Source organism: Bos taurus, chromosome 12 (assembly GCF_002263795.3).
Source record: "Bos taurus isolate L1 Dominette 01449 registration number 42190680 breed Hereford chromosome 12, ARS-UCD2.0, whole genome shotgun sequence".
In the NCBI taxonomy this organism is placed as follows: domain Eukaryota; kingdom Metazoa; phylum Chordata; class Mammalia; order Artiodactyla; family Bovidae; genus Bos; species Bos taurus.
Window position 1 is genome coordinate 32,082,093 of NC_037339.1, and position 19,308 is coordinate 32,101,400.

At 52.2% G+C, this 19,308-nt stretch overlaps 1 protein-coding gene across 2 annotated transcripts; it reads left to right on the forward strand.

Annotated features, from left to right (window-relative positions):
• The first annotated feature begins 1,461 nt into the window (after nucleotides 1-1,461).
• Nucleotides 1,462-7,199, forward strand: CDX2 (caudal type homeobox 2). Of its 2 annotated transcripts, none has more exons than XM_024999988.2 (3): nucleotides 1,462-2,199; nucleotides 5,695-5,836; nucleotides 6,750-6,981. In XM_024999988.2, exons 1-3 carry the CDS (start codon nucleotides 1,659-1,661, stop codon nucleotides 6,877-6,879), a joined length of 813 nt encoding a protein of 270 aa, XP_024855756.1. In that variant the 5' UTR covers nucleotides 1,462-1,658; the 3' UTR covers nucleotides 6,880-6,981. The 2 variants fall into 2 exon arrangements, with proteins under 2 accessions (XP_024855756.1, NP_001193228.1); NM_001206299.1 differs by having other exon boundaries at nucleotides 1,511-2,199; nucleotides 5,695-5,840; nucleotides 6,750-7,199.
• Nucleotides 7,200-19,308: the final 12,109 nt, after the last annotated feature.

Below are 19,308 nucleotides of genomic sequence, written 5' to 3' on the forward strand. Positions count from 1 at the left end.
CCACTGCCCGGGCCGATCCTCAGATCCCAGGCTGGCAGCGCCGTCTGGACTCGGAGCAGACAGAGGTAGACTGGCAGCCGCAGGCCCCACTCCCCGAGGTCGCTGAACTGAGATGGGCACCTGCCCGAGCGAATCTGGTCGCCCTGAGCTCCTGTCCTCCGACTTGTCCTGGCGGGTCCCAAGCCAGGCCATGCAGTACAGGTCCCCAGGGCCGCCACTTCCAGCCCGAGACACAGTGCTTCCAAATCCAAGACCCTTCCCCACTTGGGGCTTTTCAGAAACAATCATCAGTGATGGCTCGGGGGTCTCTTCCCATCCCCTGGAGATGAAAAACTATTTTCTCTGGAGATATGTTTTACTTTGCAAATGAGAATGGTTTTAAGCCATTGGTATGTTGTATGACATATATATACCTAGGTAGACATTAGCAGAAATCCTGGAGTCCCTTTTCCTGATTTTAAACCACGTATTTAAGTATATAAACATATAAGTGTAATTTGCTTAGTTTTCACAGGCAACAAACACACCAGGACCCAGCTCAAGAAACACCAGAACTCTAGCGAACCCTCCTGCTCCCCTCCGTTACCGCCCTCCCAGCAGCCTGACTACTACCACTCTCTTCTTGGTTTGCAGTCAAGATTTCTGAATTTGGAGTGTAAATGCTTTTTCAAAAAAAGTAATAGCTTTAATTTGAGTCCCAAATGTGAGATGAACTCGGAGATATGACTTTCAACTAGGGTCTTAATTTATCTCTTGTGGAGGGCCAGCTGTTTCCCTAGGGAAGAAAACAAATGATCAGCGGTGACAGTTGTTTGAGGGGCACAGTCAGCCTGGCCAGGGGCACAGAGGGGAAAGGAACAGGCTTATTTCTCCCGGCTCCACCCGTCACCTCCCAGGCTGGCCCGAAACTCTGTCATCAAAGCAATGGCTTCCCTTTTTCTCTTTGGGATGGAAGGAGCTTCTTCTAGACACCCCCTCCCTTCCCTGCAAATGCAAAAACACAACTCCTCGGTTCCTAAACCCCGATTCCCACCAAGATAGCTCTCCCCACCCCTCCACCCCCTTTTGCAAGTCTCTTGATTTCATTCTTTGAACCTGTGATTGGAGGTTAAAGTGCACCAAGGTTGGAAGGAGGAAGCTCTTAACAATAAAGGTTTGAATATTTAGCTGTGATGGGTCGCAGCCCTCTCGAGAGCTCCCCCCCTCCTCCCTAATCTTTTAAAATGCAAATCGTGTTTCTAGGGGTTGTGCGCCGGGTGCGCGCTGCGCCTCGACGTCTCCAGCCATTGGTGTCTGTGTCATTACTAATAGAGTCTTGTAAACACTCGTTAATCACGTAAGGCCGCCGGCCTGGGGCTCCGCACGCCAGCCGGTGGCGGGTCTTCCCCGCCTCTGCAGCCTAGTGGAAAGGAGGTGGGAGGAAAGAAGGAAGAGAGAGCGGGAGGGAGGGAGGGAGGGAGGGAGGAGGCAGGCCCGAGGCAGGGACCGCCTCAGAGGCAGAAGCGCCGCGAGGAGCCGGCGGAGCTTCGCGGGCCGGAGCGCAGCCACCCGCCGTTCCGGCGCCCCCTCGCCCCCTTCGCCAGCGCGGCGCCCCCCGGCAACCTCCAGCGTCCGTCCCTGGGCAGCATGGTGAGGTTCGCCGTCGGGCCCTCGCCACCATGTACGTGAGCTACCTCCTGGACAAGGACGTGAGCATGTATCCCAGCTCCGTGCGCCACTCCGGCAGCCTCAACCTGGCCCCGCAGAACTTCGTCAGCCCCCCGCAGTACCCGGACTACGGCGGATACCATGTGGCGGCCGCGGCCGCCGCCGCCGCCAACCTGGACAGCGCGCAGTCCCCGGGGCCGTCCTGGCCTGCCGCCTACGGCGCCCCGCTCCGCGAGGACTGGAACGGCTACACGCCGGGGGGCGCGGCGGCCGCCGCCAACGCCGTAGCGCACGGCCTCAACGGGGGCTCCCCGGCCGCCGCCATGGGCTACAGCGGGCCAGCCGATTACCACCCGCACCATCACCCTCACCACCATCCGCACCACCCGGCCGCCGCGCCCTCCTGCGCCTCCGGCTTGCTGCAGACGCTCAACCCCGGCCCCCCCGGGCCGGTCGCCACCGCCGCCGCCGAGCAGCTGTCGCCCGGCGGCCAGCGGCGGAACCTGTGCGAGTGGATGCGGAAGCCCGCGCAGCCGGCGCTGGGCAGCCAAGGTGAGCTGGCGGGCGCCGGGGGAAGGCGCGGTCCCCGCGCGTCCGGGGACTCCGCGCAAGGGGGGCGGGGCGGGGCGACCGCGTCTAGGGGGCTCTGGACCCTCCCCCCCGGGGGTTGCTGCTCTGGACCCTGAGTAGGGGATAGCGGGGTCGGGAGTGGAGGTCCTGGTCTCAGGAGCCGCGTTCAGTGTAAAGCAAAGGGGAGGCTCCCTCCTTCCCACCGCCCTTCCTTCGTAAGGTCGGGTCTTCAGACCCTCGGGAGACTCCCGGGAACGTGGCGCAGCGCGGCTGCAGCGCAGTGATCGCGTCCGCCCGGCTTGCTGCCTCCTGTCCTCGCTCGGTGCGCGGCTACCCTGCAGCTCCCCAAGGCCGGGCTTTAGGGGCACACCGTCCTTCCCTGTCCCGGCCACTCAGGAAGAGCAAGGGACGGGGGTCCGGGAGGGCGGCGCGGTCGCGCGAGGGACCAGGTTTAGCCATTGGAACCAAAGGTAAGGATCGGAGCTGCCGCGCTGGGGAAACTGGGCGAAGCTGCCGAAGCTGAAAGAAAGTGTTGGTCCCGGGAACGAAGTGGGGAAGAGGTGCGGCTCGGGGGTTGGGGGAGCACCCGGGTCTTCAGACCTTTGATCTGCGCAGGGGTCATTTCAATCAAAAGCCGGAGGGCTGGGACTGGACGCCCCGGGAGTCCCCTCGTGTCTGCAGAGGGAGAAGGGGAGGCAGGGGTCGTGCGCGCTCCGCCGCTGCTCTAGACGGAGATCGTTTCTCCGGAACCTTCCTCCCCAGGGTCTGGTGTGTGTGCGCGTGTGAGTGTGTGTGTGTGTGCGCGCGCGTGAGTGTGTGTGCGTGTGTGCGCGCATATTCGTTTAACGAGCTTGCCCCAGAGATGTCTCTGCAGAGATCCCGGGTTGGCGGGACTGAGCAGGCTCTTGGGCTCCGGGTCTGCCCCGTCTGGCGTCTGAGTGTGTCCAGTGGGGAAGGAGCTCCAGTAGGTGTGGTGGGAGAGTCCTGCTGGCTCCGCTTTCCCTCCATGAAGTCTTTCCCAGCCCTCTGCACTTCCGCTTTTTCCTCTTCCCTCCTTTCAGGCCCAGCCCGGCTCGCATGCAGGTTATGGCCACTTTGCAGGGGTTTTATAGCCGATTACAGCCGCATAAATCAGAGTAGCCGTTGGGGGCTGTCTCCCGGGATCGGTTTTTTGCGTCACTGCGCACAAACCGGGACCCATCACCGGGGGGAACTGCGGCGGTCCGGGGAGGAGGCCTCGGGGCCGACCTGGAGGGTCGGCTGGGTCCCTTCCCCCGAGAGGAGGCGCGCTCGCCTGGACAGAGAGCGCGCCCGATGAAGGCCCTTGGCTATCCTGAGCCTGCCTGGGGCGCCGGCCCGCGGGGCCGGGCCGGGATCCTTGGTGCGTCCCAGGAGAATGCGCGCTGAGCAGGCTCGGGCGGGGGGGAGAGGGAGGCGTGCCACCGGAGCCTGGGCCGCGGGGTCAGCGGAGGAGAGGCCGCTGTGAAGTCCTGCGCCAAGGTGGCAAGGCCGCAGTCGGCGCCGGGCGCCCTTGTGATGTTAATGTGGGGCGGCCCGCCGGCCGGAGCCCGACTCCTCTGCGGAGCCTCATCCGTCAAGGGGCGAGTGGGGAAGGGGGGGCGGGTGGGACCCGACCCAGTCCGCTTTGATATACACCTTCCCATCCCTGCCATTGTCTCTTTTAGGGCCCGGAAAGAGGGTGGTGACTTTCGCAGTCAATAATGAATTCTGACAAGTCCCTCTCATCTCTCCCCTACTCCAGCCCCCTCCTTGGTTCCCAGGGGGTGCGGGGCATCTCCAAGGTCCTCGGGGCGCGAGCTGCAGAGCACACTGGGGCCTGGTCGCGCTGCCCCGGCCTCTCCGGATACTGAAAGGACAGCCCCCAGTCAGAGCCGCTCCCGAAGGCCCCAAGGCGAGTCCAGCTCCTGGAGAGTCCGGCTCGGAGAACTCCCCTGCGCCCGGCTCTCCGGCCCGGGGAGGTGTCCTTTGTGGCTCCCACCTGGCCCCCGTACACCATCTGCGTGGTGATCTAGTCTGATCCTCAGTTTGCCCCTCTGTACACAGGGGCCACCACCGCGGGCGGGCTGGGGGCGGTAGCGCAGGTTCCCAGGACGTGTCAGCTGCCTTTCCTTTCCCGGCGGGCGCAGGGTCGGGGCCACCGCGCGCATTCAAATGCGCCCGCCGCCGTGTTGATGTTAATGCGCCTGGCGGGGAGGGGGATGAAGGCCGGCCCGCCATTTGCTCAGTAGTGGTAATTCAAACAGAACGCGGTTGTTATTAAGGCATTGAAAGGGCTTTTCTTTGATAAGATCGCCTTGTCCTGCATTGTTTGAGGCTGTGTTCTCCTTTCAGCGGCTCCGGGGAGCTCCCTCTGATCCGGCCTGTATCTTCCCAGGGCGCTTTTGTTGTGGTTTGCAAAGGGTTTTACCTGAACAAAGTCGGCCTGCGGGGCATTAAACACCTCCGAGCAACTCCCCAGACCCTTTAGATCTTTCTGCAGCCCCGGGGCACCGGGCGATTGAACCTGTTCTTTTGGGGAGAAGACCCCGACCTGGGGCCGAGCGAGAACAGCTCTTGAGTTGGGGGATTCTGCCGAGGGTCGACCCGGGACAGACTCGGTGGAGACGCGGGGCTCCGGGCTGCTCTGACTCCAGTCGCACTATTTGTCAAGGCCCTTCAGTAAAACAATCAATGCAAGGTTTAATATGTTGACTCAATCCAATGAGCAGTAGATCACTGGTTAGGATAGCTCTGGCAGGGTTTGCAGCAGAAATAAATGGAGGATTAAAAAGAAAAGTGTGCCAACCCAGTTTCGCCCAGGTATAGAGCGTCCCCAGCGAGAGGAATTAGCGGCCTGCTAGACCCCTGCTTAGAATTCCACCGGATACGCTGGTGAGCCCGGGTGGGGGGGCGTGTGCGGTTTCTAGTGACCTGAGGGGACAGCTGTCAGCTGCTGCACCCCCTTTCCACTTCTAATAAAACAAACAGAAAGGGAATCCTCCCCCCACCCACATACCCACAATCCCAGCTGTTTTTACTGTGAGCTTTTTTTTTTTTGAACCTCTGATGGGCCTGGAAATCTGAATATTCCCAGGACTGTTTTCCTTTTGGGCCTCATCAGCTCAGGTGCTGTATTTGCTTTACAAAACCCCAGATGGGGTTCTGCTGTCACCTGTATGTATTTTTCAGTTCAGTCGCTCAGTCGTGTCAGACTCTTTGCTACCTGTATGAATTTTTAGTTTCTCTTTAATTTTCAAAAAACCACTTAATTCCAAGACTAGGTTAGTTGTCCTGAATAGCACCCCCCCACACACCCTCTGGAGGGGGTCTTGTCAGACTCAGCAGGAACCAGCCAAACCGCGGCCCCCCAGGGCGATGGAGGAAGAGAAATGGTTCCTGGGTTAGGGAGGTTTGTCATTACCCATGACTGATGGGCTGCCCGGCAGTTCTCGGGGCTAACTTTGCCTTCCTCCACAGTGAAAACCAGGACGAAAGACAAATACCGGGTCGTGTACACGGACCACCAGCGTCTGGAGCTGGAGAAGGAGTTTCACTACAGTCGCTATATCACCATCCGGAGGAAAGCCGAACTGGCCGCCACGCTGGGGCTCTCAGAGAGGCAGGTGGGAACCCTCCAGGGCCCCGTCACCAACTGGGAGGCTCCAGTGGGGAGGGTTAGAAGCCAGGCCCCAGGATCCACCCAGTTCTGTGGGCAGATTAAGCAAGAGAATCGAGAGACTTTTCCTTCTAGATGCTTTTTTAAAAAGGCTTCTTCCATGTCTACTTGTCTTTTTAAAAAACATATGTATATTGTGATTTTTTTTTTTTTTTCTATTTCGGGGGACCTGGGAGGTAAAACACACACACACGCACGCACACACACACACACACACACAAACTGAGTTTAGTTTAATGCAGAATCCGATTTGGGTCAATAAAGACTTATTCTCTTTGTACCCAGTTCTTTATTGGGGGAAAAATTAATGTAGGATACCAGCCTCTGTCCAGAAAAACTATGGAGGGGTGAGGCTTAGCTCCTGAATGCTCTAGATTGTCAAATTCACAGCCAGGAAACCCCTCATTAAAACTCATTCTCAGCCCCAAGGCAAGGACTATTTCATTTCCGTTTAGCTTTGAGAGGCCAAAGGTTGTCATTTTGAAGTACATCTAGCCCTAGCCTCCTTGCTTGGTGTAGAAAGGACCTGGCAGTTTCTGTCTTCCTTAGTTCTGAGACTCTGAACTTTTCCAGTAAAGTTGTAGATAAAGGTTGCTCTGGAAAGAAACCTGAGGAACAAAGAGGGAGAGAGAGGCACTTCCCTCTTGAGACTGCATGGAGCTTGGGAGAAGCTCCAGCACTGGGCTGTTATATGGGCTGTCCAAAAAGCTGGGTGATGGGCTGCTGTCCTTCGGGTGCAGTGGGGACCTCTTTGGCTGGAGAAGGAGGCATTGGATCTAGTGTCAAATACTGTCCCTTTATGCTTTCGCTGTCTTCTTCACCGCCTTCTGTTTTTCTCCACCTTTTTCATTTCCAGGTTAAAATTTGGTTTCAGAACCGCAGAGCAAAGGAAAGGAAAATCAACAAGAAGAAGTTGCAACAGCAGCAGCAACAGCCGCCCCCACCTTCTGGGCCACAGCCTCCCCAGCCACAGCCAGGTCCGCTGAGAAGCGTCCCAGAGCCCCTGAGCCCCGTGTCTTCCCTGCAAGGCTCAGTGCCTGGGGTTCTGGGGCCAGCTGGGGGGGTGTTAAACCCTACTGTCACCCAGTGACCCGCAGCGGCCTGCAGTAGCAATTCCAGGCTGAGCCATGAGGAGCATGGACTCTGCTAGAACCCTCAGGAAAGACCCCCTCCCCTCTCACTCACTAATGTTTACCAGCTGACCTAGCCCTCCGAGCAGAAACAAAGGGGGGCCTGGGGGAAAGACGACTGTGGTTGGGGGCCTCAAGGATGACATTCTCCTAGATTGCGACTTTTTCCGTTCTGACTCTTTCTGCCAAGTGAGGAGATGGGAAAAGACACCCGGGCTTCCTTTAGTACTGGCGGACACGCTGCCTGGACTGGCAGAACAGACCAGCCTTTCAGCCCCCTGCTCCTCAGCTCTTGGCCTCCCAGATCTGCAGGACACGTCTCTGGTTGGAGCTAAGGCGGGAAAGGGGCTCAGGGGACTGCCAGGGATGGAACCAAGATGGTTAGGTCCACTAACTGCCCTCCAAGGTCCCCCTGGCCCTTCTCACCTCTAGGGCAGGCAAGACTTAAGCTGCAGAAGTCAGAGGCAGCTGAGATGGAGACCTGGGCCCACTGAAGCGTGCAGAACCCCCAGGTCTTTGTCTTTCTTCTCTTCCCTTCCCAGTGCAGGAAAGGCTTGGCTGGCGTATGCGCGTGGTCAATGGTAGTGTGAGAGGGTGGTTGCTGGACTCCAGGCCTGACAAGCGGGGGGCGGCCCTGGACAGGGCCTTGTTTAGAATGCCTGTCACCAGAGCTTCTCTGGGCTGAATGTATGTCAGTGCTATAAATGCCAGAGACAACCTGGACTTCCTGTGATTTTCACAATCTTGGGGCTGATGAAAAAGGGGGAGTTTCTGTTGTTGTTGCTGCTGTTTGGGTTGTTGGTCTGTGTAACATCCAAGCCAGCATTTTAAAAGCCTTCTGGATCCATGGGGAGAGAAGTGATATGGTGAAGGGAAATGGGGGTGGGGGTGGGGTGGGGGGTGGTATTTGAACACAGTTGAATTTTTTTTTTTCTAAAAAGAAAAGAGATAAAGGAGCTTTCCAGATTTCAGATTCTGTATTTATCGCCTATCAGGTTTTGTTTGAAATTGTGATTATTTTTTAAAGAAATGAAATATCCTTTCTCCTTGCAAGCTAGAATTAGGAAAATCAGGGCGGGGGTGGGGGGTGGAGAAGGTTATCTGGACAACCTCATTTTACCCCAGAGCACCAGAAGCCCGAGGGAGCGGTTTCTGAGACCTGCCCTGCCCCCAAGCCGAAGCCCAGCCTTGCCTTGTGGAATGCGTGGTTCTCCTGGGGGTGCCTGTGGGCAGGACACACAGCTGAACGCCCAGCTGCTTCTCAGCTAGGGGAACGGTGGGCAGTGGGCGCGAGAGAGCCCCTCACTGCGTCCCGTCAAGTCCACACGGAGGCCATCACCTTCAGTCCCTTCATCGGTGAGTCTCTTCTCCCCAGGATGCCCAGCATTCAAGTGAAAATCCTCGATTCTATTTCCCCAAGGCAAAGTTTCCGTGAACGTGCGTACTAAGTTGCCCCCATGGACTGTAGCCCGCCAGGCTCCTCTGCCCATGGAGATTCTCCAGGCAAGAAGACTGGAGTGGGGTGCCATCCCCTCTTCCAGGGGAATCTTCCTGGTCCAGGGATCGAACCTGCGTCGGCAGGCGGGTTCTTTATCACTAGCGCCACCTGGGAAGCCCAAGTTCCCACGACCGTGTTCTGTAAATGGCCTGTCTTGTTCCGTGCTGTTTCCTTTTCCCCGCCTTCCCTCCCCGGTCTCTCCCCTCTCCCGGATAAGAACTGGGAACCCAGCAAAGGGTTCGGCTGGGCACGGGGCTCCTGCCCTTGAGGTTTCTGGTCCTGGAAGCCGCTGAGCCGGGCGCGCTCGGCGGCCGCGGGGCCCGGGAAAAGGGGCTGTGTCCCCCACGCAGCCGCTCCGGGCCTGGATCGGCGTCTCCACCGAGGGAGGAGGTGCCCCGAGGGCTGGGCTGGACGGGCCGAGTTGCGAGGCAGGAATGCCCCCTGCAGCATCGCCCCGATTCCGCGGCGCTTCCGGGAGGCGCCTTCCCCTCGGCGCCTGGGACCCGGAGGCTGGGGGCGGGAGGCCGCGTGCCAGGCCCGGGGCGGGGGCGGCCAGGCAGCCGGTGGTCCCCGGGGGCCCGGCGCGGTTGCTATGCGTTGCCGTGAAACGCCTGTCAATAAAGCCTGTTTGGACAGTGGAGCGCGAGCACAAGGGTTGTTTGCTTAGTGGTTAGAGGTCCAAAAGTCGGCATGGTCCCGCCGCGAGCGATCACACGGGCCTCCCTTTCCCGGGGAGCGGGCCCCTAGCGCCGACGCCCGCGCGTCCGGAGGGCCCGCCGGGACCCCACTCGGGGAGGCGGGTTGCCCGCCGGTCCTCCCTGCCCCCGCCGCCTGCAAGGCCGGGAATGACGGCCGCGCCCCGCTACGCCGAGACACCGCCCCGAGAGCCAGCCCCCAGGGAACCCACGCGGGGACGCGGCGCGAGGGGGCAGTGCGGCCGGGAGAGGCCTGGGGAGGCCGGCGTCCTGACGTCAGGGTTCATTTGTGAGCTGAGGGCGGCGCGGGTTCGAGCGCCGCGGGCGCTGTGCAAGAGGATCGCAGGGGCGAGCCCCTGGGTCCCCTCGGCGCCCTGTCCCCGCTCCCGCCGCCAGGGAGCGCGCGCGCCCTGGGAAGAGCCGAGGTCCGGCCCACACTGCTAGCCGCCTCTGCAGGAAGGGGATGCAGTTGAGACCCAAGGGTGCAAGCCCCAGACCTCTTTCTCCCAACCCGCTGCTCCCAGACCCGCGTGGAGAGCCTTCCCGCCGCGGCCACGGGCCCAGGGAAGCTAAGTGCACACGGGGCCAGGTGCAGAAAATTCTTGGATCTGGTGCATGTTTAAGAAAAGCAAATTTAGGGGAGGGGAGCTGTCCACTCTTCTAAAAAGGTCTTTTGGGGGAACTTCCTTGGTGATTCGGTAGTTAAAACTCCACGCCTCCACTGTTAAAAGCGCGAGTTCTGTCCCTGATCGGGGAACTAAGATCCCAGGGTGCCCTACTCCCCCCAAAAGTCTGCACAAGACGTTTCTTTAAAAAAATTTTACAGAAATATAGGTATGATATTAATTTACGGGAAGAGCGAGAACTTAGGATAAACAAAGGGGGGAGATGCAGCAGTATTGTGGAACTCATGTAAAAAAGAAGGTATATATGTAGAGAAAGCAGGCCAAGTCTTTCTTTTTCCTGTAAACAATTCATAATTTTATCATATTCATCTCATAAAGTTAACAAGATAGGCTGCTAGTTGAAAGCCACGAAAGTTTCAGTGAGTTTCCTTGCTCTCTGATACTATCAGGCAGGAGGCTGACAATAATCAAGAATATTGATCTTAAATAGAAATCTAAACACATAAACAGCAATATTCTGGCTGTTGTTATTGACAACCACCTGGGAGGAAAGGAGCAGAAATAAATCTCAGCTACAGAATCTTAGGAAGAGATTATGGGTTTTTAAGAGCGCTATTCACAACTTGTTTTAGAATCAGTTTAAGAACCCTGGGAAGATTACAACCTCCCAGCCACCACTTCCTCATCTGTAAATGGAGATCAAATGCAATGTAAGCAGATGCAAGTTATGGGGTTACACTTATGATTAGACCCCAATAATGACATGAACTCCTCCTCTTTTTTTTTTAGTCATGAACCATCTTCTCTGAAGTGCTCAAGGGTCCTTATAGTTAATGTTTGAACAAGGATCATTTTTCAAATCATTAGAGAATTATTACCTTCCAGAAGTTTTCCTCCTGTATTTAGCTCTGCTTACTTTGTCAAAATAGCCTCAAGTCTGTTGTCTTTTGATTTCCACTGCCTGTGTGTCTGCACAAACTCTCAAGTGGCAAAACATGAACATTCCAGATGAGAAGATGAGTTATGGCTCTGCCCAGCTTACCTGTCCTTTCGTCTACTAGGTAAGATGGACCCACGCACTTCCAGTTGTATTTAGGAGACTCAGATTAGTTGAGGATATCAATCAGAATCCTTTAACCCAGAAGAGGCACAGAGGCAGACACTCTTCCTCAGTTCAGTTGAGTTCAGTTGCTCAGTTGTATCTGACTCTTTGCAATACCATGGACTACAGCATGCCAGGCCTTCCTGTCCATCACCAACTCCTGGAGTTTACTCAAACTTATGTCCATTGAGTCGGTGATGCTATCCAACCATCTCATCATCTGTTGTCCCCTTCTCCTCCCGCCTTCAGTCTTTCCCAGCATCAGGGTCTTTTCCAATGAATCAGTTCTTCGAATCAGGTGGCCAAAGTATTGGAGTTTCAGCTTCAACATCAGTCCTTCCAATAAATATTCAGGACTGATTTCCTTTAGGATGGACTGGTTGGATCTTGCAGTCCAAGGGACTCTGAGGAGTCTTTTCCAACACCACAGTTCAAAAGCATCAATTCTTCCGTGCTCAGCTTTCTTTATAGTCCAACTCTACCTAGGCGATATTAAAAGTTTTGTTATTTTGAAATAATTTCCAGTCTAATACCTCAATATCAATTCTGTACTCTGCCAGGAGCTGGGCTGCCAGCCCCCCACCCCCCCAGATGCTGTGGGTTCAATTCTTCAAGCCTTCCCTTAAAGTCATTTAATATGAGCATTTTCTTCTAACACCCATAATTTTCCCTTACACAAAAACTATAGCAGCAGATTTTGCGTTAAACTAGTATTGCTTTGGAGGATAAGGAAAACATTCATATCTAAATAATGTAGGTTACCTTGTATTTTAAATCAGCATTTAAATTATTTTCTTAAATTCTATTTAGACTATACAATCTTCCAACCCCCATAATTCTCACATTTAAAGTTTTGTTTTTTTTTTTCTGAGGGGGGGTGGATTTTTCCTTTTGCCTCCTCCTCTTCTACAAGAGTTGACTATGATTTTAGGAAATCAAGCAGGTTTTATTGCTAACTGGGACAAGCCAAGTGGGGGGGCCAAAACAATCACTAAATATTTTCTTTACTTATACGCCAGAGGAAATACACACTTCTTCTATCATTCACTTCTTGAAGGTTATGAAATTAGATCTAGGAAAATACCCTCAAATTCCAAATAAAGAAAGTAGAATCTGTCAATTCTAGAGATTATAGCCACATTTACTTTGACATTCTTCTTGGAGGTATCAGTTTAGAGAAGGTGGGAACAAGTACATAGGTGACCTTTCAGGTTTGTGTCTCTACTACTCAAACATTTATTTTAACAACAGTTTTTTTCAAATTGAAATTTGTCACTAACCTTGGTTGATACAGATAATATCAATTAAGTTCCCAGAGCTCCAAAGATAATGACTGGTGTGGGCTTCCCTGGTGGCTCAGACAGTAAAGAATCTGCCTGCAATGCAGGACACCTGGGTTTGATCCCTGGGTCGGGAAGATCCATTCGAGAAGGGAAGGGCAACCCACTCCAGTATCCTTGCCTGGAGAATCCCATGTACAAAAGAGCCCGCCAGGCTACAGTCCATGGGCTTGAAAAGAGTCAAGACACCACTAAGTGACTAATGCTTTCACTTATTCTTCTTTATTTAGGATCCTGATGATTCTGTGCTTGAAATCTAATCTATAAACCAGAACACCACCAGTTTGATCCATGAGGAAGAGTTCCCTGACATTCAGTGATAATCAAACAGTCCCCCCTACACACACACTCACACGTACTTAAAATAATATTCAGGTCATGTACTGGGTTTATGGTTCAAGTAATTTTATTGGTAAGAAGGAACCTAGGCATTTCATGCCCCCCCCCCTTTTCATGATCAATACCAGAACATTTTTTTTTCCATTGCATGCCTTTTAATATCCGTGTTTTAATTTCTAGGAAAGAAATTCTTTTCTAATTGTTCATGTGTTATCTCAGAACTTTCAGGACAGTCTGCTCTCATAAAACTTTGTATCTGCAGTATGGCAATAATAGGTTTTATACAAGGGGTAGTTGATAAATTCCTGTCCAATCTCAGGAAAGCAAACAATGAAAAACAAAGTAGGAGCTAAAGTCATTGTAGTATACGCAAACAATGGCTTGTTGGTTGGCACCTGAATAATTTTAATTTACTGACAATTAGTGGAATCAATGACAAAGATTGAGTATTAATACCTAAACCACAGATTAGGAGCTGTAAAAATTGACGTGGGCAGGCTCTGTCTTTTACTCATGAAAGACAGTATATATTCTTTCACTTTGTGTATCTAATGTATTAAAAACAACAACCAGGACAAAATTCAGTGGCTCTAGATCCTATTTTTAGCCCTCCCTCTTTTCTAGGCAAAACTCTGGTAGGGTGTATGTGCCCTGCTAGAGGCAAACAGAAGAAAGACACAATTAATTGAGAACAAAAGAGACCATTGTCCAATACATAGCGATATAGAAGCATACATGGAGGACAGAAGAAAAAAAAGACTGCTATCTGGAATCTACATGTATTAAAAATAAAAAGCATAATGTTCCTGCTCAAACCACCTTACTGAAAAGAATGCAGATTTCAGAAATCCAAATTCCTCTAGTTATTTTCCTGTTATTACAGTTTTCATCATAGCTGTGAATCTCATATAACCGCCTTTATACTTTTAGATACCTGTGAGTGATATATTGTTAAACACAATAGACCAACACTCTGTTGGTCCTGATGTTCAGCCAACAACCAGCATGTATTCCTCATTTCTAGGGTGAGAGTCTTGAAACGCACCCACGTGGTTATGATAACTGTGCAGGGGGTGGAGACATGGCCAGAACAGGGAACCAGAAGGCAACACTACCAGACAATCGGGCCGTCTGAAGCTGTTTAGGGAATAAATTTTTAGAGGGACATGTATTAGCGTATTAAGCTGGGCGCTCCTTTTACAAATGTCAAGCCACACGGGACAGGCAGCAGGCTCCTCCCTTAGTGGGAACTTTTAGTTAGTCCCCACCTCGCACCTTTATCTCAGAGAATCGATTGCCTGGATTCGAGTCTTTGCAAAATGTTTTAGACAGAAAAATAAAAAGCAAACCTTGCTCATGCATATAGACAAGTCGTCTGAAACAGGCTTGGGGGTAGAGGGTGTTCGGCCAGGTATGGAGGCGTCGGTGCGCGGCCCCAGCCATCAGGGAAGATGCGCTCAGGTGGCCGGGGCCTCGCCGCTCCCCCTGCGGCCCGGGCTCATAGATCAAAGTGGCGAACCCCTGCCCCAGGCAGCCGGACCTCCAGGGGGCGTCGGGCGCAGGTGTAGCGTCTCCCCGCCCCGGACGCCGCGCCGGCTCCTCGCCCGGCGGGGAAAGGCAGTCTGCTGGCGTCCGGGCGCCTCCGGAATGGAGGCTCAGCTAGGACCCCGCGGGGAGATTCCAGACAGATTCCTTTTCTTCTTCGGAGCATCTCGATCTCCACCGCCGCCTGGTCGTCAGGGTGAAATGGGTTCTTGATTTTTCAATGCGCGCCCGCTAGGAGTGGGGCGGTGCTGGGCCCCGGGCTCCGGGAGGGCGCGGCGGCCTCCCGGTGCTTCCTGAGCGCCCCGCGCGGGAGGGACTTGACCTGGAAGGTGAGGTGGGAGGCGGGCGCGCCCAGCTCCGCGCCGGGCCGGGCAGGCGCCAGGGGCCCGGCAGGCGGCGCTGCTGCTCCGGCGGAGCGGCCGGGTCCCGGGACGCCGGCGGTGCCCAGCGCCCGAACGCGCGGGGCGGGGAGTGGGGTCACGGCCGGGGCGGCCCTCTGTGCCTCTCCCGCCTCCCCGCAGAGGGGCGCGGGCCCGGGATCCACGGCCGGCGGGATCGCGCGGCACCGCGGATGGGCAAGCCCACCCTTCCGGCCTCTCCGGGCCGCGCGGACACCTTGCCCCCGGGGCCCCTTCCCGGCGGGGCGAAGAGGCCACATCCCCAGGAGCCGCGGGCCCGGTGGATGCCCCCCGTCCTCGAGCCTTTTCTCGCAGACGGATGTGTCCCTTGTCTGCCCCGCACGGGACTCCAGAGAGCGTCCAACTTAACGACTAGTGAGGGCCGATCCCCGACCCGGGCCCGCTTTGGGGGATTGGGGGAGGGCGGGATCTCTCTGGATCTAAATAATTTACTCGCGGCTAAATAATTTACCCAGGGTTTTCCCCTCCTGCCAACTCCCTCCCCTACACCCCTGCTCCCGACTTCCTGCTTTGTGCAGCCCCGGGGAGAAAAGGGCCAAGTCTACATAAAAGTTAATATTAATAGCGGTGGAGGCGACGGCAGGTGCTTCTCCAGACCTCTTCGTCCCCTCTCGCCCCCTCCTCCTCCAAGCCCTGCCTCCTCCTCCAAGCCCCTTTTTAAAAATTGGAGATGGGCCTTGTGCCTGGGGGACCCTTTCTGAAATAAGGGCTCTGGGGTGAGCAGCCTGTAGCCACGTTCTTTGTAACTTGTATCCTCCTTGCAGTCGTCCTGGACGCGGAAAGTGGCAAAGGTCGGGCGTGCACCCGGCGGTAGCAGCCCCCGCGCGCCCGGTTCGTATGCAGAGCACCGGGTCAGATAAGCGCGCAAGCGAGTCAGCAGGTTTGACGGGAAAGATACCCGGCAGGAAGGGGACGGGCTGAGCAAACTCACGGGAGGGGTGTGTGTTGGGGGGAGGGACACAAAAGTTACAGGCGCCACAAGCCCGAACTATGGAGAGAATTCCTAGTAAAGCCACGAACACATTTTTCTAACGCGGTGGCAAAGGATGCCAATAGGCTGTCCTTCTCATCGCAAAGCCTGGCTGGGTTTAAGTTTTTACTAACGCCAGTTGAGGCTTTCCACAAATAGTTCCTTCCAACAAATTTAAACAAGGCAGAGATGTGGGAAAAGTTAAAACTCCCGCCCCGCTTCTTTCATTGGGCTTTCCTTGTAGCTCAGCTGGTAAAGAATCCTCCTGCAATGCGGGAGACATGTGTTCGATTCCTGGGTTGGTAAGATCCCCTGGAGAAGGAAAAGGCTACTTACTCCAGTGTTCTGGCCTGGAGAATTCCATGGACTGTATAATCCATAGGGTCGCAAAGAGTCGGACACAACTGAGCGACTTTCACTTCCTTCAATCCCTTCCCTCTGGGGTACCAATGTTAACATCCTGGGCTACATCAACCCAAGAATTTTTTGTGCTTAGGCAAACATGTATCACATCTTACAAACTTATATCTCGTTTTTTGTTCTTCCTTTGTCTCTCCTTAAAAAAACATTGAAGTCATACTTTTCTTTGTGACTTGCTTTTATTAGTTAATAATACATCTTGGGGACTTCCCTGGTGGCTCAGATGGTACAGAATCTGCCTGCCAATGCAGGAGAGGATACCTGGGTGGGGAAGATCCCCTGGAAGAGGAAATGGCAACCCACTCCAGTATTCTTGCCTGGGAAATGCCACAGAAGAGCCTGGCAGGCTGCAATCCCTGGGGTCGTATAGAGTCTGACTGGACTGAGCACGCACACACAGAGTTGATTTACAATATTGTGTTAATTTCTACCTCCCCTTCAAAACAGCAGGAACTCATTAAACAACAACAAAGATATCAAGGGCATTTCCCCAGGTCATTATATGTAAATCCAATTGACTCTTTTAAATGGTTGCTGCATTGTAAATTTAGATGCCGTAACTTTACTCATTCCTTATTCACCAATTTCTTTGAATGTTTATTTTGTTCTAGGTGCTGGGAAACAGTGTTAAGAGCACAGATAAAATCTTAGGTCTTGGGAAGCTTACATTCTAGAGGGTAGAGACTGAAAACATTTTTTTTTCAACTACTTCCCTCCTACTGATGGATATTTATGTTGCTGTCAGCATTTTCTATCATAAATGGTACAAGGGTAAGCATCTTTTTACATATATGCTTTTGTATATTTGTATTTTTAAAGGCTAGATTACTCAAATTGGAAATCCTAGGTCAGAGAAAATTATCATTTTAAGCTTTTTTCATTTTTTAGCTTTAATAAATATAGGCATTGCTTCCCAAAAGGGTTTAACAAGTCACAGTACCTCCCAGCTGCCTATAAGTGAATTTGCCTTTCTCCATGGCCTCTTTGCACTAGAAATTATTGCTTACACTTTTTAACTCTGATGGACAGAAAATGGTAACTAATTCAATTTTATGTTCCATAATTTACTAAGCATATTTTCTTTTCTTTTTTTTTGCATTTCTTTGTGGTCTGCTTGAATCTATTATTTTCTAGTAAACAGATGGAAAAGAAACAGTGTTTATGCATCCCAGGCCTTGTGCTTGATCCTTTAAATTATTTCATTTAATCTTTGCAAATGAAATAACAAGCTCCAGGAGATGGTGAAGGACAGGGAAGCCTGGAGTGCTGGGGTCGCAAAGAGTGGGACACGACTGAGCGACTGAACAACAACAAAATCTTTGCAAAACCCAACGTCTAGCCCTATGAGATAGATTATGATCCAGGCCTTTCTGATGCCAAGTGTGTGTGAAAGTGTTAGCTGCTCAGTTGTGTCTGACTCTTTGCGATCCCACGGACTATAGCCCGCCAGGCTTCTCTGTCCATGGAATTTCCCAGGCAAGAATGCTGGAGTGGGTTGCCATTCCCTTCTCCAGGAATAGAAGAACCCAGGGATCGAACTCAGGTCTCCAGCACTGCAAGCAGATTCTTTACAGTCTGAGCCACCAGGGAAGCCCTTCTGGTGTTAAACACCGTGTTATTTAAGCCACCATTGAGTCTGCTCTTTGAATGTGGCCCACTTTCTAAGTATGAAGGCAAAGGAAGAATCATAAAATGGTACATAATTATCAGAAATAGCATTTTCAAAATTTAAAAGCAAATTAAAAGTGACAAAAGTATTTGCTACAAAAATGTCTGTGGATTGTTTTCCTTGATATATACAGAATTCAAAGCAAAATAATAAGAAAAATTCTAGACTGCTAATGAAATATCATCAAATAACTTAATACTTTAAAAAGTCTAATACTCAGTGCTGGTGAGAGAAAGATATGGAGGCACTTTCTATACTATGATAAAATTGTAAATTGATATGTCTTTGGCAATTTGGTAATATATTTTAGAAGTCTTAAAATACACTCAAGTTTAGTAATTCCATATCTAGAACTAATCTAGGGAAATAACCAGAAATAGGGAGTTGGAAACAAATGTCCAACATTAATATTTTGAGCAACTAAATTATGGTATACCCATTTGGTAGAATATTGTGTAACCATTAAAGCCACTGTTTTCAGTATTATTTCATGTTTTTTTATTTAAGTTTTCAGAGTGTTTAGTAATCTGAGGAAATTTTTTTTTTTTTTTTTGGTCTCATACATCAAAAAAGGCAGGGCACAAAAGAATTATACAGTGTGCTCTTCTGTGTACTTATGTATCTAGGCTGAAAAATGGCCATCTAAAAGACATCAACAGGCCAAACTCTGGAAACTGTGACTGTGTGGCAAAAACCACACAAGCCAAGAAAATGACACTGAAATCAAAACGAAACCAAATACTAAAACCGAGAAATCCCACCCCAACAATCGGTGCAGATATGATTAAATTAAGGACCTTGAAAGGGAGAGATTACACTGGATTATTCATATAGGCCCTAAATGCCACTGTCAGCGTCCTTTTCAGAGAGGCAAAAGTAGATTTCTCTCTTACACACACCTGAAGGTGATATGAAGCAGCAGTGAGAGATCTGAGGCTGGCCTGGGAGACGGGATTGATGCAGCTGCAAGCCAAGACACATCAGCAGCTGGAAGAAGCGAGGGTTAGACCGTCACCCACAGTGACGCACCTTGCTCTCAGCCTGGTTTTGGACTCTGGCCTGAAGAACTGTGAGAGAATAAATTTGTTGTTTTAAGCCAGCACATATATGATAGTTTCTTACAGCAGCCACAGGAAACTAATATGGTGGTGTCTCTTCTGTTGTATCAGAAGCAACTTGAAATTCAGTGTCATACAGCGGGTACTTTGTTATGTCCATGGATTCTGTGGATCAGGAACCCACATAGGGTACAGCAAGAATGGCTTATGTCCACTCCAGAATGTCAGGACCCTCAGGAAGACTTGAGTGGCTGGGGCAGAAATCATCTGGAGGTTGCTTTTTTTTTTTTTTTTTTCACATTTTTATTTCTTTAGTTGCACCATTCAGCTTGCAGGATCTTAGATCCCTAACCAGGGATTGAACCTGGGTCACCGCAGTGAAAGTAATGAATCCTAACCCACTGGACTACTCGGGGAATTCCCTGAATTCTTTTATTCAGGTATTTGGTGGGTAGGCTGAAAGGAGCCAAAAGTTGGGATCACTGTGGATGGTTAACGTCTTCCTGTGGCTTGTACCTCTTCCCAGCAAACTTAAAAAGTATAAAAACCACTTTTTCCATTGTGGTGCAGAGCTCTGGAAATCTGTGATCCCAGTGAGCAGGAG

Bases quoted from the DNA above. Each gene is read 5' to 3' on its own strand.
- CDX2 (NM_001206299.1), top strand. From the start codon at position 1,659: ATGTACGTGAGCTACCTCCTGGACAAGGACGTGAGCATGTATCCCAGC. The intron at 2,200-5,694 runs GTGAGCTGGCGG...CTTCCTCCACAG, and splicing joins GCCGGCGCTGGGCAGCCAAG to TGAAAACCAGGACGAAAGAC. The intron at 5,841-6,749 runs GTGGGAACCCTC...TTTCATTTCCAG, and splicing joins TGGGGCTCTCAGAGAGGCAG to GTTAAAATTTGGTTTCAGAA.